The sequence below is a fragment of the Artemia sp. Qi Xiang Cuo genome, chromosome 8 (assembly GCF_049724085.1).
Source record: "Artemia sp. Qi Xiang Cuo chromosome 8, ASM4972408v1, whole genome shotgun sequence".
Taxonomy (NCBI): Eukaryota; Metazoa; Arthropoda; class Branchiopoda; order Anostraca; family Artemiidae; genus Artemia; species Artemia sp. Qi Xiang Cuo.
Genome location: NC_142801.1, coordinates 75,555,857 through 75,578,737, shown reverse-complemented (window position 1 = coordinate 75,578,737; position 22,881 = coordinate 75,555,857). Strand labels below are relative to the sequence as shown.

General features: G+C 38.9%; 1 protein-coding gene across 1 annotated transcript in view; it reads right to left on the bottom strand.

Annotated features, from left to right (window-relative positions):
- Positions 1-16,932: 16,932 nt before the first annotated feature.
- EMC1 (ER membrane protein complex subunit 1) overlaps positions 16,933-22,881 on the bottom strand; it is a 102,445-nt gene continuing 96,496 nt past the window's right edge. The window contains exons 14-15 of the mRNA XM_089093753.1: positions 21,889-22,119; positions 16,933-19,138 (exon numbers count right to left, since the gene is read on the bottom strand). Coding sequence (XP_088949879.1) covers positions 18,978-19,138; positions 21,889-22,119 — 392 coding nt within the window. The 3' untranslated portion in view covers positions 16,933-18,977. The remainder of the gene's footprint in view (positions 19,139-21,888; positions 22,120-22,881) is intronic.

Below are 22,881 nucleotides of genomic sequence, written 5' to 3'. Positions count from 1 at the left end.
AAAACAATTTACCATTTTTGCTGGTTGACAAGTTAGTCCCATTCCTGAAAAATATGTCACATAATAATGTTACTGATAAAGTAAGATTAGTTAAACAGAAAATGACAAACATAGTCCGCCAGGGCCTGTCAGTTTATTACAAGGACATGCTGGTGGAGTCTTTGAAAAGGAAACCTTTTTCAATCATAATTGATAAGACTGATGTTGCAACTGCTAAACAGTTGGCCTTCTGTGTTAGCTTTTCAAATGAGAATTTGGAAACAGAGGTTGATTTTATTGACCTTGTGGAATGCCCCAATGGAACTGCGGAAATGCTGTTGCTCAAAACTGAAGAACTCTCTGCAGGTCCTGGGAAAAGATGCAGTTCCACTGACCCATTGGATTGGTTTCTGCAGCGACACTGCAAGCGTTATGATGGGGGCCCATCACTCTGTTTCTTCACTTATAAGGGAAAACTACCCATGGGTTACGACTGTGAAGTGTAGTTGCCACCAGATCCATCCTGTGGCATCTTATGCTTGTAAAACACTTCCGAAATCTTAGGAAGATCTATGCAGGAAAACTTATAATCATTTTGCGAACAGTACAAAACGAGTCAGTACTTTCGGAGAGTTCCAGGACTGAACCGGACCAGTCCTGCAACATGGACCGGCTGAAAACTCTTGCTCCTGGACAAACAAGATGGCTCTCAGTTCATGCGTGTGTAAGACGGATTCTTCAGCTTTGGGAACCCCTGAAGCTTTATTTAAGGAATTTGGAACTTGAGGACCCTACGTATGGAATTGAGCATTACAGAATCCACTTATGAAAGTTATGATGATGTTTATGGAGCACATCCTTGGACTATTAACAGAGTTTAATACAATGTTCCAAGCATATGCCCCGCTGTTTCATGTTTTGAAAGAAGAGACAATGAAGCTTGTAAAGATTTTGTCACAAAATTTCATGGCCACCAAGTATGTTAAAGAAAAGGGAATGACCGTTGACCCTGAAAATAGTTTGCAGTACCTTCCTCTGAAAAATATTTACCTTGGCTTAGATGCGGCAGAAGAAATTGTCAAGTTGACCACTGATGCGAATGCTAGTGATCAGCCTGACGACCAAAGAGAAGCTAAAAACTGAGACTGAAAAAATTTATTTGTCAGCTCGCGAGTTTTATAAAGAGACTATTGTTCAGATACAGAAAAGATTCAGTTTTGATGATGATATCTATGAGGTGGTTAGTTATTGAACCCGAGAACGCTAAGTCAGTAAGCCCACCCACCCTTGGGCCATATTTAAGATGCTACTCGTTGCCAGGGTGGTCGAGAAGTGCCATTGACAAAGAGTGGCGGGAACATGCCGATAGTGGCAATGATGATGAAACAGTAACTCTGACAGCCGTGGCTTACTGGAAATCGGTTTGAGTGCGAGGGACCACCGTGGAAATAAACGGTTTACAAACTTAGCAAAGTTTGTGCAATACTTGTTCTTCTTGCCATTTTCGAATGTTGCTTCAGAGAGACTATTCAGCTTACTCAAGGAAGTAAAGACATACAGAAGGAATTGTTTGGCAACGGTAACTCTGGCTTCCATAATTCAGACGAAACTTGGAATGAAACGAGCCGGAGTTACAGCAGACACACTGACGTTTGATATGCCCCTCAGAAAGAGGCTCAAAGGAGTAGTAGCACCTGCCAGCACAGCTGAGTAACTGCATGATCAGAGTGGAATGCTCACACAAATAGACATGCGATAGAAACAGATTATAAACGTCATGTGGTGTATGTATCTGAAAGTTTTGCTTATTTTTATACTTTTTTTTCAGTTATATGATTATTAAAGAGCTGCGACTTTGCATTTTCTCATTATCATTTGTGAATAACTGTTTGGGGATGGTGGTAAAAAAAAATTTATCCGCTTAACTCAGACTCTGATTTTCGTAAATCGTCCATATTTTCTGTCTCCGTCCTGAACTTAGCGGGTTGTCATTTGGAGCCTGAAAGGGTGAGAAAGACTAAGGGTCGATGAAGAAAAATGTCTTAATTAAACAGCTTTAGAGTCTGAATGAAATATGGCTGCACTTAGTTTCAAAATTAAATACATTTCAAGCTTCTAGCTGCTTCATTTTGTCATGTTTGACAAAGTTGGTCAACCAATTTTCTTTCCGGAATCGCAGCTGGCTCCAGTAAATCTGCGCTCTGAAATTTTAGAATGTAGCACTTTATTCGCAAATGGCTCGAATACCTCCAAAAACTTAATACAAAATAATAAAAAATTCTTACTGAAAATTCTACAAAATCCTGACAGCCATCCCACGATTTTCTCCCGAATCCTGAGAGCCATCTCCCGATTTTCTCCCGAAAATCGTCGAGATTTTACAGATTTTTTGAAAAGAAAAGTAGAAACACTGGTTTGTACAACTAAGACATCGGTATCATCCTGAGCATGTAGAACTTACTATTCTTACTTCGCCAGCCTCTCAGTAATTAGGTCGTGCGCAATTTATCATCGTTGGCGTATCAATGTAAGAGTCAAAAACTACCACTGCCTGGCCGAAATGTCTCGTGACATAATCTGCGTAACATCCCGCCACCTCAGAATATTTGGATCCAGCAGACCATGGAATTTTGTGTACTAGCCAGCCACAGTGCCAATACCTTCGTAAGCATTTCACAAGTGAAACACAGCGAGTTGACGTCGTCTTTGGCGTTTATAAGTCCGATAGTTCGAAAAATTCTATTGATAAAAGCACGGCAAGGCTATGTATCTGACAAAGGTTGAAGAAAAAAAATGCAAATTCCAAAAAAACTGGACTAGTTTCCTTCAGTGTTGAGACAACAGGTTGAGCCTATTCGAGTTCATATCAAAAATAGAATTGCAACACTGTTTCCAATCATTTGGTTGTCGCGACTTCTGGTGATAGTACAAGAAGTACAATTCATCCTAGCAACCACGAGGAGGGAGATAGCAAGATAGTCCTACATTGTCTTCATCAAGCACGCTGCAACATGAAATTCATCACTGTCAGAACTGTTGATTCATATGTAGTTGTTCTGCTCATCGCAAAGTACTTTCTTATTGGGGCCAATCAACTTTAGGTAGCCTACGGCCAAAGGAAGATTTCCCACTACATTCCTATTCAAGACATAACAACTGCACTTGGCGAAGAAAAGGCCCAGTCACTGCATTTTTTTTCCATGCTCTAAGTGGCTGTGGCACTGTGTCCGCATTCCTGTGGCATGGCAAAGGAAGGTTTTGGAAAGCATGGGAAGCGCATAGTGCCATAACAACAGTCTTCAACCGCCTGTCTTCTCCTCTTCAACAGCTCACTGAAAAGGACTTTGCACAGATTGCACAGTTCATTGTGCTTGTATATTTCAGATCCAGCAATGTTCTTTGGGCTCCGGATGGGAAAAAACGGATGGGAAAAAACCAGCAATGTTCTTTGGGCTCCGATGGTCAACCCTACCCCCAAGCTTCTGTTGCCTGTCGAGAGCTTATACGATGCAGTTGAAAAAAGCAGTGCTCTAGGTGCTGCAACTACAAGAGCAGCTCACTTGAATGCACCGAGTTATGTTCTTGCCACGGGTCCTGCCAACTATAATAAATTTTTATGTAGTATGTATTTTGATGTCCCTTTTAAGGCTTAAGCCTTACTTAGAATCTCGGTGGCTCAACATTTGATCTGATACCTGAGTGAAGTACCATATTGTGTGATAATTATTGCCTTATTTTGGATTCCATTTCCCAATAACAATGACAATCAAGGAAAGTTAGCAAAAGTAGCGAACGGAAATGACTGTTTTCGCTGCGCATCTCCGAAAAAGTGTCATGTATGTATCTATGTATGAACCCCCGTGTAACTGAACCCCAAACAACTGAACCGCTGAACCTGAACCCCCATGTAACTGAACCCCCGTGCAATTGAACCCCTCTATAGCCAAACCCCCGTGCAACTGAACCCCCGTGCAACTGAACCCCCGTGCAACTGAACCCCCGTGCAACTAAACCCTCGTCCTACTGAGCCCTCATGCAACTGAACCCCCTTTAACTGAACCCTCGTGCAACTCAACCCCCGTGCAACTCAACCCCCGTGTAACTGACCCCCATGTATCTGAACCCCTGTATAACCGAACCCCCGTGCAACTGAACCCTTATGCAACTCAACCCCATTTAACTAAAACCCTTGCAACTCAACCCCTGTGCAACTCAACCCCATTTAACTAAACCCCCGTGTAACTGAACCCCCATGTAACTGTAACTGTGTGTAACCATGTAACTGTGTGTTAACAGTACACAACTGATGAGCGAAAATTGATGAAAAAGAGGGGTAATACCGAACTCTCAGCTACTATTCTTGGGAGACATCTGACAGTTTATAAGTGACCATGGAATTCATGGGTTGTTTTAAAGTCACTTTTCTGTGAATAGGCAGCGTGGCAGCAGAGTACACGTGGCGACGATAAATCACATCAGTCCAGTTTTTTGTCAGGAAAAAATTACTCAGTGATAATCTATTGCTCCGGCTAGCATTATACGCTTCTAGGTCCGGGCCTAGGGACCTAGTGGTAAATCCAGGCCTGAGCGTGCACATATTTCCTTTTGGTGAATTGACTTTCCCTTTAAGCACTCCCTGAAAGTTCCAACTTAATACACAAATCCCTTTTTGAGATATGCCATTTTGAAAATCTGCATGCACATAGTGTCTTTTGATTTAGTTCAAGTTTCACCTCAAATATCTCATTCTGTCAAATTTTCAACTCAATATACGTAGCCTTAATAGTGCTAGTTTAATAGTAGCAGAGGTCGTAGTAGGAGCAGTAGAAGTAATAATAGTTTTGAATTAGTAGTAGTAGTAGCAGTATTAATAGCAGTAGTAGCAGGTAGATGACCCAGGAGTTTCATCTTGATACGCTAAGCTGTTCCAAAGAAAATTGCTGAAACACCTGTATCAGCAATCTGTATGTCATTGCAAATAACCAATTGTTAAAATTTAAGGTTTTTACAGAAGGGATGATCGTATAAACTTTGAAGGAGGCTCATTCGAATGGAAATTGAAAGTTCAAGTTCAATTTCGAAGAATCAAAGGTAATCACAGGACAATCAGCCTTTACCTCTTAACCGACATCCCCCCCCCCAAATACATCCGATCAAAATAGAAATAGACATTTTGTTCAAAATAGTCTGAAGATCAAATAACCATGCCTTTGGGGTTAACAACCCCACCAGCAGCATCTGGGGCAAGGGGTGTAAGTGAAGCTAGTTGGTCATTGCTAATACATAAGGTTTTTGTATAAAAATTTTTGTATGAACTTTGGGGAGAGGGGGGGGGGGGGCTCATTCGATTGGAAATTAAAATTTCCAGTGCACTTTTTCCTAGTTAAAAGTGATCGGGAGGGCTTCCACCCCACCCTATTTAACCCCAAAATACATCCGATCTAAATTTTGGGACGGCCATTTTATTTGAAACTGTTTAAAGGTTAAATAACTATGGTTCATAACCCTATTGTTTTTTACCCAATGTAAGTACGGTGGTTGAGTTGCACGAGGGTTCAGTAGCACGAGGGTTCAGTTGCACGGGTGTTCGGTTATACGGGGTTCAGTTACACGGGGGTTTGGTTACGCGGGGGTTCATTTACACGGGGGTTCAATTGCACGGGGGTTCAGTTACATGGGGGTTTAGTTAAATGGGGTTGAGTTGCACGAGGGTTCAGTTGCACGGGGGTTCAGTTGCACGGGGGTTCAGTTGCACGGAGGTTCAGTTACACGGGGGTTGAGTTGCACGGGGGTTCGGTTATACGGGGGTTCAGTTACACGGTGGTTCAGTTACAAGGGGGTTCAGTTACAGGAGTTCAGTTACACGGGGGTTCAGTTACACGCACACCCTCTATGTGTGTTCAAAATCCTTCATTCTTTTCGGGTCATTAAGCGTTTTGGGCTCTGCTGAACGCTCTAAATCACGCTTCGTATTGCCTGTTCGATGTCATTTCGAATTACCGCTTATTTTAAGAAACTAATTTTTTGTAAATTTTTCTGTTTTCGCGGCGAATAGGAAATATCACTCCGGTTGAATATCCGGTTGATTTCCCGTGCTTTAATCTATATTTCACCCAATTTTCGTGCTTTTGGCCAAAAATGCACGATTCTTATGTTTATGCTATTCCTAAATACAGCAGTTTTATGCAATGTATGACAACATTACAATACTATCATGTATCTTTTTCTCATAGGGAGTGCCATAGCGCTGCCTAACTAAAGAATGATGTTGGCAAAATATATATTTTTTCTTTTTTTTTATAGACCAGGGCACTCCGTATCGAAGGACTTCTCGTAGAAACTTTGAAAAGGGCTCATTCGATTGGAAATTGAAACGGTTAGTGCCCTTTTTAATAGTCAAAATTGATTGGAGGGCAACGAAACCCCCTCCCACGCCCACCATTTTCCCAAACACATCCAATCAAAATTTGGAGATATCCGTTTTGTTCAACGTAGTCGAAAGGTCAGGAAATTATGTCTTTGAGGATGACAAATCCCCCCCCCCCACATTCTTCAGGGCAACGGTTGTAAGTTATGCCCTGGGGGCATATAAGGTTCTTATAGAAAGTGTTGTTGTAGAAACTTCAAAAAGGTTAGTCGACTGGAAATTGACAGGGCTAGTGCCCTTTTTAATAGTCGAAAGGCAAATGCCCCCTGCCAAGGCCACCCTTTCCTCAAACGCTTCCGATCAAAATTTTGATATAGCCATTTTGATCAACGTAGTTGAAAGGTTCGGAAATTATGTCGTTGAGGATGACACCCCCTCCCCCCACAGCATTCAGAGCAAGGGTTATAAGTTGTGCCCTGGGAGCACATAAGGTTTTTATCGAAAGCGTTGTCGTAGAAACTTCAAAAGGGCTCATTCGATCGGAAATTGAGATGATAGTGCCATTTTTATTAGTCAAAAGTGATCAGAGGGCAAGTGCCCCCATCCTCACGCCCATTATTTCCCCAAACAGTTCCAATCATTTGGTCCGGGTTTTTTTTTCAGATAAATGTCCTTCCTTTTTTCTTTTCTTTTGGGTTCTGTAATTATCCCCTTTCCCTTTTGCGGTAATTATTAATTTTTCCGTTAATATTGGCTACGCCATTTTTCTTTCTTTAACTGCGTAGGCTGCTAAAAACCGAGAGGTTTAGTTGCGCAGTTTAAAGGTGACTCACCATAGCTAAAGTCACTTTCAGAAAACAAATTTGGTCCAAATTGTCGAGGGGTGAAAAAAGGGCATAAAGTTGATTCATTCGAAGTAAGGTGGTAACCGGTAAGGATTTGGATTGGCTGGAAAAATGTGTCTGCCGCCCACTGTGTAGACGCGGGTGAACCGTCGAGGGGGAAAATTATAATTTCGGTTCTGATACATCCGTGATTGTGAATACAGTAAGATATCTTTCTATATAATCTTTAACTTTTTAGCCTAGTCGGAGCCCGGCAGCCTACAGAAGGGCTAAGATTATATTATCTGTAGTAGAAAAAAAGTTGTGAGACATACCGTTATTTATTATATCAACATGGGGTCCGTTTACCCTCCAAGGAGATAGCTAGAAATATTAGTGGTAACCCGGGTTGGGTACCCTTGGCTTTAGAGTTTGGCCGTCTGACCGTTTGATCACGTTATCATACCCTAGATAACGGTAAAGAGAAATAGGGTATTAACATACTCTATATTTACGCAATAATAGTGGTATCCGTGGGCATTCCATTACAATATTTTGCGCCAGCAAAGCTTCTCTTTCACTAAGTGGTGTAGCACCATTTTTGCATCAATATCCGGTGGCAGTCTGATGACTTTTTGAAAACTTTCTTTGCTTAAACTATTGTTTGCTTATTTTAAAAAATGGGTGCTGTCAATTTCAAATAGGCTTGGTTCGGACTTAGGGTTTGACTATATTATTTAAATTAAAAAAATTACCCTTAATGGTACTTCAGACGAGAAACGCGTTCTCAATCACAAGGGATGAACTGGTACCATATATTGTAGTTATCGGTACCAGATCAAGTCAACGGGAAGTAATTACTCGTACTTCTTAGTCCCAGCCTGTTATCACTGTGCACTTCCATCATAGGGCAACCTTTTGCAGTTGCCATTAATTTTGAAATGATTTTCATAAACCTTTATCTCACCCTGTTGGGATAACTCAACCCTCCATAACACAAACAGAAGAAGTAGCTGCTGAATTCTGGCTGCTGTCCGTCTCCGTCTGGCTGCTGAATTTTGCATGTGGGGGGTAAGCTTGGTAATTCTCTATTTGATTGCACTTCTTGCATAATGCAGGCAACTCATTTTGAACTTTTTATTAAAACCATGACTGAATTACATTTTTTTTTTCCAAGAAAGAAATTTGCATTATATCCCGGCATTTAGTCATGGCCAAAAACTGTCTTGATTGTCATTGTTGTAATAGTACTTGGTTAAATATTGGTTTTCAAAATATTTACATTGGCTAAATAGGCCTTTCACTTTGGTTTAACGAAGGTCCACATGCATATGAGCTTGAATATGACTGAACGTGTTTAAGTGAAAACCATAAGTTTTAATATTTAAACTCTGTAGCTGAAGTTCAAAATTAACATACATAACAATGCTAAAGGCCAGGGTAGCTCGAGTCTCATTTGTTCTTTGATAAAATAGTATATACTGATCACCTTTTGTTTCAATGCTAAATTTGAAAAAAAAAATTAAAATACTGTTGAAACTAGTCAAACTTTGTACAGAATAAAACAAATGCATACTAACTCATGAAACAAGTTTTTTTTTCTAGTATACTAATACAACTCTAATTTCCATTTATATTTCATTCCTTCAATATTTCAATTGTACTAGTCAAAATTTGAGTGATTTCATGAACTTTTCCTTGTTCTCTAGCTAATTGACTGTATCTTGGTTTATTCTTGTGTCTATATTTCTTTGCTCCCCTTTCACTTAGATTTTGCAGTGATTATAAACTTGAGAGTTTAAAATTTGATAATGTCGAAGATGATTGGAATAATTTTAGAAAAATAATTTGTGAAGTTTCTGAAGGTGCATTAGGAAAGAAAGATAGAACTGAAGCTAAGAATATTATTTAAAAAGCTTTATTTTTAATAGAAAGGAGAAATTACTTGTACAAGAATTATCTGAGTGATAGATCGCATGAAAACAAAAGAAATGTAAAGAAAGTGGAGAAAGCATTCAAATATGAACTAAGGAGGTGTGAAGTGGAGGCCATGGATAAAATTGCCGAGGATTTGGAAGATGTAGCTAGACGGCATAATAGTAAAATATTGTACTGGCACGTTAACAAATTGAGAGGGAGTAGTCTATCCGGACTTGTCGCAGTTAAAGATAGGAATGGGGTCGCAATTAGTGATAAGGAAAAAACTAAAGCGAGATGGGTCGAACATTTTGAGAATTTGCTTAACCGAGATAGAGTTGCAGGAAAAAATATAGAGGAAAATGAAAAAGTTTGTGATACCTTGGATGTGAAGGAAGATTTGTTTTGTGAGGAGGAATTAGCCACAGCACTAAAAGGATTAAAGAACAATAAGGCTCCAGGTGCTGATAGGGTAGTAAATGAGTTTCTTAAATATGGTGGCTCTGAGGTTAGAAATAAGTTATTGAAGATTATGAATATGATTTTTGAAAAAGGGGAAGTACCTAACGATTTTAGGAAAACCTTAATTAAGCCACTTTATAAGAAAGGTGATAAAAGATAGTGTGGTAATTATCAAGGCATTAGTCTGGTCTATGTAGGTAGCAAATTGCTTAGTAATATGATACTTTTTAGACTGAGAGATGCCGTAGACAAAGTTTTAAGATAAGAGCAGTTTTCAAACACCTTTGGTCCTCAGTTTTATAGATTATGAGAAATCGTTCGATTCTGTTGATAGAGGAGCTTTAGTAAAGTTCTTATCCTTATATGTTATACCAGAAAAATATATTAAAGTGATTAATGCTATGTACGAGAATAAAACAGCTGCGGTTAAAGCAGGAATTAAGATTAGCAGCTGGTTTTGTATTAAATCAGGAGTTAAGCAGGGTTGTGTTCTATCCCCCTTTATATGGATTATTTTGATGGACTTTGTTTTAAGGAGCACAGGAAAGGCAATGGGAGACCACGGAATCAAATGGGGAGGAAAAAGTCTACTGGACTTGGATTATGCTGATGATTTAAGCATCCTAGATGAAAGTGTGAGCAAAATGAATGAAGTTTTAGAGGTTTTCCGAGTTCAGGGTGCTAGAATTGGTTTGAAAATTAATGTTAGGAAGGCTACTAAGGCTACTTAAGTCACTAAGGCTAGGAATAAGTGAAGATGAAAAGGTGACGTTGGGTAATGAAAAGATTGATCAGGTGGGCAGCTTCACTTACCTTGGTAGTATTATCAAGCCCCAAGCTATACCAAGCTTACCAAGCTATATGAAGAGATCCAAGCTCGGCGAGCAAATGGAGAGACGGATATTGTGATTCGGGGTGGCAAAATCGTATAAGAAAACTTGTCACCTCCAGCCCCTCCAACTCAGATGGAATTCTAAGTGGGCTGCCAAAACCTTTACAGAGATTCTCTTTTAGTGCATTATTAAATGTAAGTGATGCTTTTGCTAGTGGGGAGTGGGACAATTGTTTTTGCAGTGCTAAATCTGGACAAACCATTTATTCGCTGAGTTCTGAAAGATCATCAACTCCCTCTGATAGGGGAAGCTGTGGGAAGATTAGTGCCCTTAGTGTTATTTTCAGCAATGTTGACTGTCTAACTTCAAAGTTTCAAGAAATTAAGTGTGTTATTACATCAGGCGCTTCAGATATTTATGCCTTCTGTGAAGTGAAACCAAAAAGGACTACTATCCCTCTGACGGAACAACAGATACAGATACCGGGATACAAGATAATCAGCAACCTATCAAAGCAAGAAGGAATGGGAATTGTCCTATTCATCTGAGATACTTTCCAGGTAAGAAATATTAATATTGAATATGAGCCTTACCTAGAACAAGTGTGGATTTCTATAAACCTACGTGGTGAGCCAATACAGATTGGTACAATTTACAGAAGTCCGAGTTCCCTTAATTTAGAAAGGTCCTTTTTAGAAGTAGTAAAATCAATTGATAGAAAAATTGCGCTGACAGCAAACCTTCTCATAGTCGGGGATTCTAACCTACCTTTCGTCCAATGGATAGATGGGTGTTGCTATTCTGGACAGAAATCAGTTGCACCATTTCTTGAGTGTCTAGCTAAATATTCACTTTACCAAGCTTTAATTTTTCCGACTAGGCACCGGGATGGCCACCCCCATCTTTGCTGGACCTCGTAATAGTAAACGACCATGAAGCGCTCTTAAACGTGGCCCCACTACCGCCCTTCGGTGCAAGCGATCACGCTGCCATACGATGCTCCCTTAGACTGTATCCAGAAAAATCAGTTTTTACCAAACATGTGTATAGAGATTACCGTCTGATGAAGCAAGAGTTGGTGGGGCAGGATTGGTCCTTTATCACTGAGAATGATGTTGATAAATCGTGGAGTATGATAAAGAAAATACTGCTAGAGGTCTCAAAGAAAAAATACTGCAGTAAGATGGGCTCGTAAACCCAAAACGCTACTATTTATGACCAAAGAATTAAAGAGAGCAAGAAATAAAAAGAAAAGGTATTGGAGACTATATAAACAGAATATACACAATAAGAACCACTACACAAAATATACCAAGACACGAAATCAAGTCAGAAATCTATCCAGAAATTTATTTGAACAGCATGAGGAGGCTGTAGCGGCAGCAATCAAGTTAAATCCAAAACTCTTTTGGAATTATGCCTCAGTCTATAAACCTGGTAGACACTCTGTTATGTGACTTAAAGATAATGACAGTATAATAGATGACCCATTAGAAAGTGCCAATGCCGTAAATAGGCAGTTTACATCTGTATTTACTCAACCTGATAATGCCCCTCTTCCAGACCCCCCCCCGGATCCCCTCATAACCCCTATGCCCCTGCGTAACGTCACTCGGGTCGATGTCGGGGCACACCTAAAAAAGTTGAATACAAATAACTCGGTGGGACCTGATGATGTACACCCAAGGCTTCTTAAAGAATTGCATGTTGAACTATCAGGCCCGCTTAGTCACCTTTTTCAGAAATCCCTTGATGAACAGTGTATCTCGCAGGATTGGCGCACGGCCCACATAACTCCCATACATAAGGGTGGCAGCAAAGAAGACGCAAGCCATTACCAGCCAATCAGTGTCACCTCTGCAGTTGGGAAGCTACTAGAAGCGATTGTTAACACTGCAATCCTGAAACACTTGACAACCAATAAACTATTCTCATCATGTCAGCATGGCTTTAGGTTTGGTCGGTCGGTTCAAACAAACTTTATTGATTCTTATAATTATATCACCGATCTTCTAGACCAGGGGTTCCCAGTCGACATCATACTACTCGATTTGGCAAAGGCTTTTGACAAAGTCTGCCATAAAAGACTTCGAATCAAGCTCCAAGCTATTGGGGTGAGTGGTTTTGTGGTTGAGCGGCTGATGGAGTTGTTAACAGATAGGAAACAGATGGTTAAAGTATTTGGCGAGGATGGAAGAAAGTTTTTCTCCAAGGTGGCCGCTGTTGGAAGTGGTGTCCCCCAGGGCACGGTTTTGGGTCCGACTTTATTTAATATATATATATAAATGACGTGCCAAAAATCCTAAATAATAAAGTAAGCCTCTACGCTGATGACTCGAAACTTATCGGTCGTGCAGACACAGCGGAGAATATTAAGTCGATCCAACTGGACCTCGATACATTCACTCACTGGACTAATATTTGGAGGCTTGAATTCAACGCATCAAAATGCAAGACTCTCCACCTTGGGAAGAAAAACCCACACACTCAGTTCCATATGGATTGTAGGAATGGGTCCTGAAATGCCATTTCCAGCAGCCACGCGGAGAGAGATCTTGGTGTCCTGGTAGACGACGAATTGAAATTTCATATTCATGCACAAGTAACTATTGGAAAGGTTAATCAGACTCTTGGCTTAATCAAAAGAACGTTCACTAGCAGATCTCCAACTGTTATGACCAAGCTATAGAAGAGTCTAGTTCGACCAAGGCTAGAGTTTGGAATGTGTATCGCATGCCCAATCAATAAGACAGACCAAGCAGCTCTAGAATCAGTCCAGAGGAGGGCAATGAAATGTATTAGAGACCTCTATGATGTCCCTTATCCATCCCGTCTCCCTAAGCTTAGAATACCATCTCTAACATATCGTCACAAACGAGGCGATGTGATAACAGCATACAAGCTCCTAAATGCTGAGTTTACCAGTCCTGGCCTTTTTCACCCGGACAATTCAAACTGAACTCGTGGTCATTCTCAAAAGCTATTCCAGAAACGAACCAACACCACACTAAGGAGCAAGTTCTTTTGAAATAGACTTGTCATCCTATTGAACTCTTTAAGTGAAAAAACAGTACACTCTGACATCGTGGATATATTCGAAACATCAGTGGACCTGAAGTGTCTCAACAACCCGTGGCGAACCAGTGGGGACACCACAAATAGTGATTAACCATCATCACTAAAGCTGGTGGACACTGGATTTTTCCTATTGCTAGCAAGTGTAATTTAAAGTAATTTAAGGCAATTATTAGTAAAGATGGTGGGAGCAGTGAAGATGTTAAAAATAGAATAGCCAAGGCTCAGGGTGTTTTTTCACAGTTAAAAAAAAGTCTGGAAGAATAGGAAGATAAGTCTGCAAACCAAGATTAGAATCTTAGAAGCTACAGTGATGACAGTGGTCAAATATGCCTCTCAAGCATGGACGCTCCAAAAAGCGGATGAAGATTTGCTAGATGTTTTCCAGAGAAATTGCTTAAGGATTGTTCTGGGTACACGGCTGACTGACCGTATTTCAAACAATAGGCTATACGAAAAATGTGGTTCAATAAAGCTTTCTAGGTCTATAATGAAAGAAAGGTTGAGGTGGTTAGGGCATGTTGTGCGGATGAAGGATGACAGATTGCCGAAGATTGTTCTTTTCGGCCAACCATCTAGGGCTAAACGGAAAGTAGGTCGTCCCCTTCTGGGGTGGGAGGACGTCATAAAGAAAGATTTAAAGGAAATGGGAACTTCGTGGACAGGTGTAAAAAGGGAGGCTTTGAATAGATTGGGGTGGAGGAGGAGCGTGCGTAGCTGTGTTGGCCTCAGGCGGCTTGGTGCTGCGATGAGTTGTTAGTAGTAGTAGTATAAATGAATTATTGCTAGAGACGGAGAGAAACAGAGAAGTGGCGTGATTTCGTCAAAATCCTGGGGGAGGGGGGCAAATTTGGAACAAATTTTCCCAAATCAAGTGAAAATGACAGTAAAAGGTTTAGGCCCTAGGGATCATTGATCAGTCCCTGGAGTTGTGTTTTATTTGTTTGTTTATGTTCAATAAAGTCAAAGTTCAAAACTAAAAAATAGGCTATATAGTACCATAAGGGAAAAGATATGCTAAGGCCCGTTTCTGTGGTTGTGCAGGCTTATCTTAATTTTGATAAGATATATGAAGAAACTAAATTTCAGGTGGGAGGGGGGGGGGGACGATGGTCTGGAGGGAGGGAGCAAAACCAAGGTCTGGGAGGGGCATCTACCCCCCTCTCCCCCATAGCAAATTACAGAGATGGTTCGTTTTGCTTTAACAAGTACTGGTAATCTGCCACCGAATTCAGTCAACGAACGATAACAAGCAGGAGTAAAGAACTAATTGCGCTGACAGTTCCAGAGTCACTAAAAAAAAAGATTTCAATGGTTGTAAAAAAAAAAAAGAGATTTTTCAAATTCAAATTTTACAGAGGGAACAAAGGATACCTGGCTACACCAATGAAGAAGGAAATCTTTTGGCTTTTTACATTTTATGCCTATGGCGCAAAGTTCAGAAACAGCGCTTTACCTCACATATCTGAGGAAATTCCTTTTTTTGCGCTTAAAAAATAACATGAAGCCAACTGTTCACACTTCTGTGTTCCGAAGTCCAAAGAGTACTTGAGAAATAAACCTTTATTTATTCTTGACATACTCTATTTTTGGAAAACAAAACATAGGTTACTTTTCTTTAAATAAAACAATATCTGTTGTATTTTTTCTTCAAAATTGCTTCAGAATGAGTTTTACTTCTGGAAATTTCAGAAACATCATATCCGATATTCTATTTTTGTTTAAGTTCATCATATTTGCTTGAAGCAAGTTATTTCAGAAGCATCTCTGCTGAAACTCAAATTCAAAACCCATTGCAGGTCGGATCACCTAGATCAAGGGTATGTTACCCAGGGACTTTATGTCAGAATATAAAAAGAGGGAAGAATGATAGACCCTTAAAGACTCGACTGAGGGAGGCGTCAACAAAGAAAAAATCCAGACGAAAATAACTTTATAAAAAAATAACGTCTGCTTCGCCGAACTGTGTGAAAATAGCACTATTATGCCCGTACTAAAAGTTTGTCTAACGAACATAAAGAGAAGTGAGATCACAAAATATTTCCAAACCTCAAAAAAAGATCGTTTTGGGGCTCAAATATTCAGCAGTTCTTAAGTTTCGACCAGTCCTGTGGGATATGTCCCTTCCTAAATATATGCAGGGGCATATAATAAAATTTTTTCGAAGTTTATGGGATCCTGTTCTTGAGGGGCGGGGGTTTGAATTAAACAGTACCAAAATACAGGATTTTTTATTTCATTTCAGCATTTCTAGTGAAGAGGAGAAATGGGCCAGAAGAGCTCCACCACGTGGGCGCATGTGTCCCTGTGTACAGACACGTTTACAGCGTTGTGCCGTCTTTTGTTTCTCTTTAATTTATAAGCCCAACCTTTGAGTCCGGTTACCTAGTCACTAGAGGGGAGGTGGAGTTTGAAACCCCAATACATGTACTTTGTATCTCTTGGTAATACCAGTAAATTTGTCAAAAAAAGCAACAAAAAAACTTATGAAAGCTTGAACAAATTGTAGGAACCACAATAGGAAGGACGGTATATTCGTAAAAACAGCAGAAAGAAGGCATATAATATGAATATAGGAAGAAAAAATCATAAAATCTAGAAGGGTTAGACTAGTATGATTTCCTTATACGTGAGAAAAAAGGGAAAGAAATAAAAAACCTTTAATAAAATCTGGATTACAATTTGTACCTAAATTGTTTTGAATGACTCGACTCAATGCAACACAACAATAAAAAGTTCACTTCAAGTGAACTTTGACACTTGCGGAACAAAGAACTATGATCCACGCGCCCTTTCACCGGAAAAAGATCAGCCAACTGATAATGAAATAACAAACAGTAAAAAACAAAAAAAATTAGGGCCGAGTACTTTTGGGTCGACTAGTCACAGGGTCATTGGTAAAGACACTAGCTTCCTAGTTCTAATATACATCGAACAATTTGAATATGTTTTTGCAAGAGACAAGGAGGTTCGCCTGGCACAGATGCCGATCACCCAATACTCCGCCCTCAGCCAGGAGTTTTGTGTGTTAATGGGGTTAAATCATCCAACGCTTCATTTGTTTTCCCATAGATTCCTCAAGGTACCCATTTGAAGCTGGGTGGCATATCCCTTTGGCTTGTCTTACAGGAAAATGACACTAATTCTAGCCCCAACCAAAGAATAAGCGTGACCGAGACTTGAACCATTGGCCGTTCGCTTGTGATTTCAGTGTACCAACCAGGACCGTATCCAGGGGGGAGACTCCCCCTCCCCAAAATTTTTGGGCAACTCGTAAAAACGTAAAAAAGCATATCAACGATTTTTTTATGTTTTTTTGTAACAAACCTCCCCCCTCCCCTCACCACCGAACAAAAAACCTGGATACGGCCATGGTGTCACCCATTCGGCCAAGATAGACAAAATACTTTCTATCTTATTCTAATAATACTAATTTATATCGTAGGTATACGTCGAAGATTGATAAATTAAATGTCGATTTTGTTTCCTAAGTTGTCTTTTTTCTAAAATGTGAAAATGTTGATTGGAAAACTTTTTTGTTAGACATATTTTTTTTGGCTATTTCTCAGAAATAGTCTATTAAACAATAAGGACTCATTAGATACTGTCCTTTGCCTTAAAAGTGTATTCCCAAATTCCTACATTTTGGTTATGACTAGTTTAATGTAGCTATGTACGATGCCATTTAAGTACCTTGTATTTGGTTCCTAATTATGCATTGGTTCTATGTGAGTTTGACTTTTGTGTTTGGGAGATATGTCAATTACTTTTTTGACATTAAAAATACAGAAATAACTAGGGACACTGACGATAAAGATTGATGAAGATTGTCAAAGAGCAGAAATTATATTTTTAAATATTCTTTTAGGCGTGCTTTGGCCACTCAGAGTCTGTAACACGTCTACTTTATATACTAAGAGCGGGATTTATAAACTGAAATTTTTTTATTGAAACACAAAACAGCTAAACACATTGAAAACCTCTCTAAATCGAGATCAAATTTTATGTAAATTAGTGATACGTTCTTTGAAGTGGAATCTGCGAAGTTAGGTTCAGTTGCAATTTACAAATATTATGAAATAAGGGCCCCTACAGAAATTCCATAAGGCATTATGGCTTTTAAATTTGTTTTCGCTTAGGAGTGGAGCCAAAGAGCTTAAACTGTAATTTATTTATTTTCGTTAACATCAAATTCATTTGACGAGTTTGTAACTTGCCATTGCCACTTATAAACAAGGCCGTACCCAGGGGGGGGGGGGATGTGCAGGAGATATAAAATGGATAGGGGAATAATGGATATAAACACATTTTTCATGTGTTTTTGAGGTTTTTTATGTAAACCACCCCCCCCCCCCCCCCCCGAAAAAACCCTCCACGAAAAAAAAATACTGGGTACGGCCTTACTTACAAATCAATCGGGTACAAGAAACTTTAGTTAAAGAATGATTTTACAATGATGCCACTTGTGGCGTACTGAGGAGGATTAGACCAGCAAATCCTGTAGGAAACAATATTTTGTACTCAATAATTTTCTCCTTTTTGAGCTGTTACTCCCTTATATACCCTTTCACTGAGTTGAACAAGAGCTTTATCTTGGGTTACTAGAGCTTTATCTTCACTTATGAAAAAGATGGTTACAGCTTTTTGCGTTTTTTGAACATTTCTGGTCTTCCGAGGGGACGGGGGGGGGGAGGGTTGGCACTCCTATGTCTTCCCACACGGTTGCCCTTGCATGAAATAAAACCTAAGTCTCTTTCATAAAGCAAAATGGTTTAAATCTCTGAAGTATTTTCGACCCACGCCAACATATTTGCAGTAATACCATTATTGCATGAACACATAGAGAAGTCAATATTACAAAGAGTCAAGAAAAAAAAAAGAAAACACATTTTTTTTAGATAAGAATATCCAAATTAAAATAACTTTTTTTTGTTTAATTTAGTGTATTGTTGATTCATGTGGTCTCTGTGGCCAAAATTCGGCAGCCAGGGTTTCTGTCAAGGTCTAATATTTCAATGTATTTCACGTAATTTTTGCAAATATTTCACTTATTTCGCATATTTTCTATTTATTCATAATTTCAGGACCTCATATTTCATATATGTACTTTCATTATGATTTCAAAGACGTGGAAAACCCCAAAGACTCACGGGATTCTTTCTAGGAAGGAGGAGGATTTCATGCTTAATAAAACGGGCATCTTTGGGCACAACAAAAATTTAGACTTTTCTGCATTTTGGAGGCCAGGCCCCTTACCCACCTAAAAAAAAATCAAAGGGTAGTTGTGCTCAAACAGATTTTAAGGATTTTCCCTTACTCCCACCCCTTCCATGTTAAGGCATTGTCATTTCCTCTATTTTTTATATTACTTGTTTTATAGCCAAATTTTTTCAAATGGTTTTCTTTTTTTTTTATTTGGATATACACAATCTTAAAAATCATAAACATACTATCATATTTTACGCAAAATTCGACAAAGACGTCAAAGAACGCAAATAACGCATCTAGTAATTTAAATGACTATTTCCATGCTTGCCGAAGAGCTTTCTTAGCAGCAAGTTTTCTCGTTACTATCGACGATGCGATTAGTCCCAGAAGCACTGTTGATATTAACCAGTGATCAAAATCATCTTTTAAAACATCAAATGTCTTTGACGGCATAACAAGAGTGAAAAATAAATCTGAAAAGAAAAAATATCACATCAATCATTGGATGAACAAAAAAAAGCGTAATTATTTTTATAACAATCGGGTGTCTCTGAGCGAAAAAATACATATTATTAACAATTGTTTATGCTCTGACAACACTAACATTATTGGAGAAGTTTTTTTTTTATAACAATCGTGTCTCTCTGAGTTAAAAGACAAATGCTATTAATAAATGCTTGTGAAGTTATTTATCAACATTAATGGAGAAAATTGTTGATAAATTATGAACACGAAGTACAAAAAAAGTCGAACGGTAAAAATTATTATAGTAAATTTCTTCATTTAAGAAATAATTACAGACAACTCTTATATTTTACGGTTTTTTACTGTATTTTTATTCTTATTTAAAAGCTTGAAATACTGTTTTAAGTAAAAGTTTACATTTGAACATCCCATTTTTGAATTCAAAATCCAATTAATCTTCCTACGAATTTTTAGTAGTAAACTTTTTTGTCTTAACAATTTGGTTTCCACAAGCTAACAGAAAATTGTCACTAATAACTGTTTTAAAGTCATTTAACAACATTATTCTAAAAAAAAAAACTGTCGATGGATTATGAGCGCGAAATAAAAAAAATGGAAAGGTAAAAATTATCCATGCAAATTCCTTCAATTAAAAAATACGCTCGGACGACTATTAAATTTTACAAATTCGTATTGCATTTTTTACTTGTTTAATCCTTGTTTACACCTGAAGGTCTCATTTCAAATTTCCTGTCCAAAAAATCTTTCAACGAATTGTTAGTACCCAACTTTGTATTAGTAAACAATTGCGTTTCCACAATCTAACACCTACAATTGGCCAAAATTGATCGATATAAATTGCGTTAAATGTCTTACATCTCTTTTCTGTATCTTTTGATTCCATAAGACTCTATCCAACAAGAGCCCCCAAGGGCCTGCAGTCTATCAGATAAGATGAGGAAAAGATATTCGTAAAGAAGAAAAAACGAGGATATTTCCAGCCAGTAAAAATGAGAAAAATATTGCAAATATTGTGTTGCATTTAATATTAAATGCAAATATTGTGGCCGAGATCTCCGCACCCGTCTTCAGTGCAAAAATAGAAAAAAAACGTACAAAAAAACAAATATAAGAAGGCCTTTCGAGACAATAGCAGGGTCTTTATCTTTCGGTTTCAATAATATTCATTTCCCAATGTGCCTTAGCACATTTTTGTTTATTTGCAACAGGAAAGAAGACAATAAACAAACAATATTTACCAGTCACAGAGAATGAGTCATTAGAGATAAAAACCATTCTTACACACAGTGACAAAGTTACCGGCAAAACCGCTTCGGTCATGCATCATACATCATGGGTAGATTCTACATCATACATACATACGTACATCATACATCATACACAGCTAAAATTATCATCAAAAGATAAACCGTCTCAACGATTTATTAGAAACCTTTCGTAAAAGCCGTCCTAGCCGACCGGCTGGCGCTCCAGACTTGAAATCCTGAGGTCAGGGGTTCGAGTCCTGGTGTCGCGGATTATTTGGTTTGGAACGGGGTCAATTGTGTGACCCTGTAAGCTTATCCAGAGTCGACCCAGCTCTAAATAGGTACCTGAAGAAAACGTGGGGGAAAACACGTGAAGCGTCGGATGATTCGCCGCCCAACCACGCATTACACTCCCGACAGAAGGCATCAAATCAGGAGATTGGTACCTGCTCAACACAGACCATTGGCTAGCATTTTATTTTATCCTTAGCTGTCATGACCTGCTTATTTAATCCCTCCCCCCACCCCAGTCTTAAAAGACAGGAGGGGTAAGTTTGCCTGAGTTTTTTCTCGCCATCAGTACTTTCTCCAATCAAGAGAGGCGTCTTATAGTTAAATTTTTAACATTTAAAATAACACCATTCAAAACATCACTTACACTTAGCGTGTACGATTTCATTGGCTGATAAACAAATTATCCTAGGCACTACGAAACACAAAAAAGCACGGCTCGCCTGTTTTGAGGTGTCTTTCTTCTATAAGGTAATCTTAAATTATCCCCATACAAAATTCCAGGTAATACTTAGAATAAGAATAGAGAGAGAGAGAGAGAGAGAGAGAGAGAGAGAGAGAGAGAGAGAGAGAGAGAGAGAGAGAGAGAGAGAGAGAGAGAGAGAGAGAGAGAGAGAGAGAGAGAGAGAGAGAGAGAGAGAGAGAGAGAGAGAGAGAGAGAGAGAGAGAGAGAGAGAGAGAGAGAGAGAGAGAGAGAGAGAGAGAGAGAGAGAGAGAGAGAGAGAGAGAGAGAGAGAGAGAGAGAGAGAGAGAGAGAGAGAGAGAGAGAGAGAGAGAGAGAGAGAGAGAGAGAGAGAGAGAGAGAGAGAGAGAGAGAGAGAGAGAGAGAGAGAGAGAGAGAGAGAGAGAGAGAGAGAGAGAGAGAGAGAGAGAGAGAGAGAGAGAGAGAGAGAGAGAGAGAGAGAGAGAGAGAGAGAGAGAGAGAGAGAGAGAGAGAGAGAGAGAGAGAGAGAGAGAGAGAGAGAGAGAGAGAGAGAGAGAGAGAGAGAGAGAGAGAGAGAGAGAGAGAGAGAGAGAGAGAGAGAGAGAGAGAGAGAGAGAGAGAGAGAGAGAGAGAGAGAGAGAGAGAGAGAGAGAGAGAGAGAGAGAGAGAGAGAGAGAGAGAGAGAGAGAGAGAGAGAGAGAGAGAGAGAGAGAGACGGAGAGAAGGAGAGAAAAGAACGAAGAGGGGAGAAGGAAGAAATAATAAGGAGGACTACCTAAGCCGTAGACAAAGACTAGACTAGTCGATTCCAGGTCTGCTGGATCCGTACGAATCCCAGTAATAGGACCAAGTGTTTTATTGTAGTTGATAATTCCTTCAGGTGGGATTGGTAATTCAGGTACATACGGAATTAGCCCCTCTCTTGGTTCGTTAGAGTGGACTGTAGGTCTTCTTGGATCTAAGAAAGATCTGGGCATTTCTAGGATGCCTCTTGAGGGCACAGCCACTATAAAAGAAATTATGAATATTATTTCATTGTTACTTATGGCATTTCCATTTTTTAGCTATTATTTATTGAAAATAGCTGTACGATATTGAAATAAGCAAGAATTCAACTTCTACAGGACAGGCATCATTATTTGCTATTTCTCAAGTTGAGTTTAATCTACTTAACTTAGTCAAGTTACTTAGATCTGAATGAGACTCATAATGAGATTTATAAAATAAAATTGATTCTAAAAAACTTAGCTTATTTTCATTCTTCAAAGAGTGTCTTAGGTTTGGAATAAACTTCGTCCAAGCATAAACGTACTAGACAGTTTTTACCATTTCAAATTTGTCTTGTTTAAATATAAATGTTTTCACTTTTATAACTTTAATAAATCAAATAATATTAACATTTTGATTACTAACTATCAGTATATGTATATTAAACTGACAATGCATATTCATTTGTATTTTTTCAGTAAAGTGCACATTTTGTTCTGGCCTTGGGAAGCCATAGGGGTTTTGCGCCCAACTTATGTTAATTTCTGCTCGTTTTGAATTTGACTCGGTTAATTATTATAGTTTCTGTTCGTTTTGGGTTTCATTTATTTATCGATGCTGATTTATGGTAGTTTCACGCTTTATAGATTATTTGATTTTATTTTTGCTCATTTCTTATTTAATGGAGTTCTTTACTTTTCTTTGAAAAACTTATTTTAAGGAAGGAGTTTTTTAAATTAATTTCTGTTCGTTTTATATTGACATAGTCTTTCCATGGAAA